We start from the raw sequence: 4,770 nt of genomic DNA on the forward strand, positions 1-4,770 counted from the left end.
TAACAGAAATTCAATGTAAGGTTGCTAACTATTTAAACCTTTACGAATTTTAATTTCCCTCTTGCTATGATAGATTGATGATAGGTTAATTGTCCCAGAATGCATTTGATTGGAATTAACTCTCTTGTATTCCTATTGATAGACTCTTGATCTTTGTTAACCATAATTGCAAATATAGAAACCCTTCTATATGCTCATTTGATAAACCATGCCTTTTCCATCACAATAACATTGGCTGTATTAGTCAGTCTTGAACCTATGCCTTTCATTCAATATTAATGAACCAGACTGCTACTAGAGTCAAACCTTCTCTTTCACTTTCATTCTTTGGAATGAGTTCACATTCTCTCCATTTAGTTAAAGAAAAGACTGTTGCAGCCTGGTGGCACAGTGTTCATAGTGAATTCCAGAAGTCTGCCCTAAATCCCTTTCGACAAACTCTACCCAAAAAGTCATTACTATAACATATGGCTAGATTGTTAACAAACTTTAGATTAGAAGTTCTAGATTAGAATAGATAGAGACAGCATAGCATGGTAGTGACTGCTGGAGCCTGAGCAAGTGATGGCATGGGACTAGATCTCGACAAGCATAGAATATAGCATAGATATGGCATGCTAGTGACGGCACGGCTAGGATGCTATGTTGATAGATATTAGATTTTCTAATTGTAGGTTCTGAGATACTGTGCTAAATTTAGAAATAACCTGAAAGTTTGACCTAGATTTTAATGTTCAACTAACATGGGGTTATCAAATCCCTTTGCACATGTTATTTTTTGCTTTCAAATTTGAAAATTTGCAAATACCACTTTGATATGCTTCATCCCTTTTGAATATTTGCTTCTTTGAGAGCACTTTTGTGATGAATTCATATATGAGACTCTCTTATTGATAAAACCCTAAAGGCCTACTGTTATTTGATGGTTCAATTGAAATATGAACTTATAACAGCTTTTAGTATTATAGGGGTCCTTACTCCACTCAGCATAATATTATAGTAAACAAGCAAGTTAATGTAATATTTTAGATTATTTTGTTTAAATCAAAATTTTAATTCTACATCCATAATGGCCCTTCCATATTGCCCTCTCCCCTCCACTCCAGTTAAATTTCAGGTTATTTCTAAGGTAACCAGTATAATAGAGGTATAATTATGTTATATTAGCTAGCTTTTACATTGCTGTCTTTTTAATATGGTGCTTTTCGCTGTTCTTTTGCAGCAGAAGGCCCCTTTTCAACCTCAAGTTAGCCAAAAGAGAACCGAGATCCCTTTTCCACCAGACACAATAGAAGGCATTCACCCACTGTTAATAAAACGCCGTCGCCTAACCAGCAAGGACCTAGGTCAGTGAAATTCCTTTCTGGCTTCAAATTTAAATTCTGGTTTGGTTACAAATTTAAAACTTTCCGACTTGACAATTTTGTACGAAAATTTTTTTGAGATTTAAAATTTTTAAAAAAATTATAATTTGTGATTTTCTGACATATTTTGACAAAACACCTACTAAAAAAAATTTGAAAATTTTCTGATATTTTTGTGATCAAACCCTTTAAATTTGAGCCTTTTATTTTATTTTTGTCATTTTCCCCATCATCTCATTTCATTTTATCATGTTTCATTTTTCATTCATTTTGGATTTCAAATTGGCCAAACTGAAAATAATTTTTGAAAATGTAAGCTTGATGCTGCAAAGAACAGGCTTGTTGTCCTAAGTTTAATGTATATATATTTTTTGTCATCATTTTTCCAATGTTCAGATATGCATGGGGAATTTGAGGTGTATTTCAGCTTTCAGGATTATCAATTTTAAACTTTTGGTTTGGTGTTTGAATTTGCACTAATATAAGATTGGGTTGTTTAAAAAAGTGATAAATTACAAAAATGGGTTTGCAAGTAGTTTCAAAACTGCATACTTATGTATTTGTATTTGGTTTTGAAAATTAGAAAAATATATATTGCAAATATCAAATATAAATTCCTCCAAAAATGCATCAAACTGGAAAAATTTTGAGTTAATTTCTTTACAGTATCAAGTGAGCCAGAATTATTTTGTAGAAATTTTATTTTTTGAGAATTTTTTAGAAGCAGAATGTAAATTTTTTATTTGTTTGATCAAAGAGTAGACATTGTTAGACTTCTCTTACCCAGAAATTTTCTGAGGTCTGTTACCAAAGTTACCCAAGATGGCGATTCTCAGAGTTGAATATTTTTGAGATTTCTGATTGGCTGAAAAGGCCTGCAAAATTGTGTTTTTTTATTTGCATCAAGTGAGATATCTTTGTGCAGCTTGGTAATCTGAATTAGACTTCTTCAAAGAAATCTGAACAGTTGTCAATATTGGGGCCTATTCTGATATCTAGAAGAGCTATAATACTGTGGATTACATGTGGCATTTGCCTTACAGACTATAGAAATATTGCTCTAGAATAACCGAATTATGTTGTGCTCAAAGCAACCAAATTTTTGAAGAAGTGAAATTTTAATATTTTGTATTCTTTTATTGTAGGACCAATAGATTCCTGGAGACTGATGATGGCCCTGAAATCTGGATTATTAACAGAAAGTACATGGGCATTAGATACTTTAAATATTTTACTATTCGATGATTCGACTGTGTCCTATTTTAATTTAAGTCATTTACCAGGACTTCTCGACGTTCTTTTAGAACATTTCCGTAAATGTATATATGAGGTTTTTACTGATATGATAGATTTTGATGAAGACATCACTAAACCAGAAGCAAACCTGGATATGAGCTCGGAAGAAAAACTGGACAGCGAAAACTTTACTCTGGTAACGAGAAATGGAAAGGAGGTAGAGATTGAAGAAGAGTCTATGGATGCCTGGATGTTGGAGCCTAAAACATGGGATAGATGCAATGAAGTAATGGCGGATGAGAATTTTGGTCATTTGAATCACATAGTGACCAAAATGGAGAGTGTAAAGACAAATATGTTGTTAAGTAAATTATTTTCTAAATATCACGGCAAGCATAAAGATAAACGTAAAGTTTTCACGAAAGATTCAGTGGCGTTCGAAGACGATACAGACAGTGATAAAGATAAAATTAATATCGAGGAAATTATCGAAAGTGAAAAATTATCTTCGGACAAAGAATATGTGCGTAATAATTTCATAAAATCAGAACCGAAATCTGTTGATGAGGAAGACTCAAAAGACAATAAACCAGAAATCAAAATGGAGGTTGATGCAGATGCAGAAACTGAGAAAGAAAAAAGCGAGGAGAAAACTGAAGATGATGACAAGTCGACCGAAACGAAAGTCAAAGAAGAATTACCATATCATTGTCCTACAACGTATCAGAAAACTTCAGTCGAAGTTTTGAGTTTAGCTGCCATGGCAACTCGACCACAACCATGTAACGATCTTGAAGAAGAGGCGTATGAATATGATAAACCTCCACTGTATAACACTGCTTACGCTCATGAAGAACTTGCTAAACGGTGTACATGTATATCAAATATCTTCCGTAGTCTGTCATGTATCCCTGGAAACGGCCTTGAGCTTTCACAGCATCTGGGATTAATGAACACCCTGGGAAAATTATTACTGCTGCATCATCGTCATCTACCTCGATCGAAAAAACACAAGTTCGATAAAGACTTGAGTGACTGGAATGATAATGAAGATGGGGTGAAGGAGGGCGAATGGTGGTGGGCGTGTCTGGACATACTTCGAGAAAATACCCTAGTCATTTACGCAAATATCAGTGGAAAGTTAAAACTTGCTGATTATCCCGAAAATATTGCTTTCCCAATTTTAGACGGATTACTTCATTGGGTGGTTTGTTCTTCATCATGTGCTCGAGATCCAATGCCTAACATGCCTCCAAATTCCGTCCTTTCCCCTCAAAGACTAGTGCTAGAGGCGCTCTGTAAACTGTGTATTCATGACACAAACGTAGATTTATTACTGGCCACGCCTCCTTTCGAACGTGTGATTGACTTGTTTGAAACGTTAGTGAAGTTATTGGCCAACCGTAAAGAGCAGGTCACTCAAGAATTTTCCATTGTTTTATTATCAGAACTTGTGAAAGGTGATTCAAGTATCGCTCGTGCGCTTGCCTTGCAACATCAGTGTATATCTTTACTAGTAGACTTTCTCGAAACGGCAGAACAGAACGCTCACCAGGTGGCTAAATCTCAAGGAATAAGCGTTCTTCAAAATAACCCTGAATCCATGGGAACTAGTTTGGACATGTTACGTCGTTCCGCAACCATTCTCGTTCATTTAGCACGCGTCGAGGAAAATCGAACATTATTCGTACATCAACAGAGTCGAATATTGGCTCTTGTGATGTCACAGATTCTCGATCAGACTGTAGCGAAAATTCTTTCCGATGTTTTGTTTGAATGCTCTCAACTGTCGTAGCCGCTGTATATAACGTTGAATTCGTTACCATAGTGATGTGTTTGTGAGGACTTTATATTGATGCATACACTGACACTTGTGACTACCAATGACCGGAAATTTGCATATCATGTATGTATGTGTGACTGTTGTGTTTTTTCTCTTTTTTAAAAAAAATGGGATGTTACAGACGATTTTCATTCGAATCTTGACGCTCACTTTGTACATTTCTAGACTATGTTATACGTGAATTTTAGCGCGTATTGACTGGCGTAAACTGTACATACGGAATAATTATCTATATATATATATATATATATACATTCACAAATATAATAGCTGGATGAAGTTACATTAATTTTTTTGTGTTACCATAGAAACGTATAGATTATTATT

The 4,770-nt window shown here is 34.7% G+C and overlaps 1 protein-coding gene across 1 annotated transcript; it reads left to right on the forward strand.

The window, feature by feature from the left end:
• Positions 1–3,360: 3,360 nt before the first annotated feature.
• On the forward strand, positions 3,361–4,395 carry LOTGIDRAFT_168320 (hypothetical protein; the record flags this gene model as incomplete). Its single annotated transcript, XM_009066206.1, has 1 exon — positions 3,361–4,395. The coding sequence occupies one exon, from the start codon at positions 3,361–3,363 to the stop codon at positions 4,393–4,395; it is 1,035 nt and encodes a 344-aa protein (XP_009064454.1).
• Between the last annotated feature and the right edge of the window lie 375 nt (positions 4,396–4,770).

This window comes from Lottia gigantea (genome assembly GCF_000327385.1).
Source record: "Lottia gigantea unplaced genomic scaffold LOTGIsca_74, whole genome shotgun sequence".
In the NCBI taxonomy this organism is placed as follows: Eukaryota; Metazoa; Mollusca; class Gastropoda; family Lottiidae; genus Lottia; species Lottia gigantea.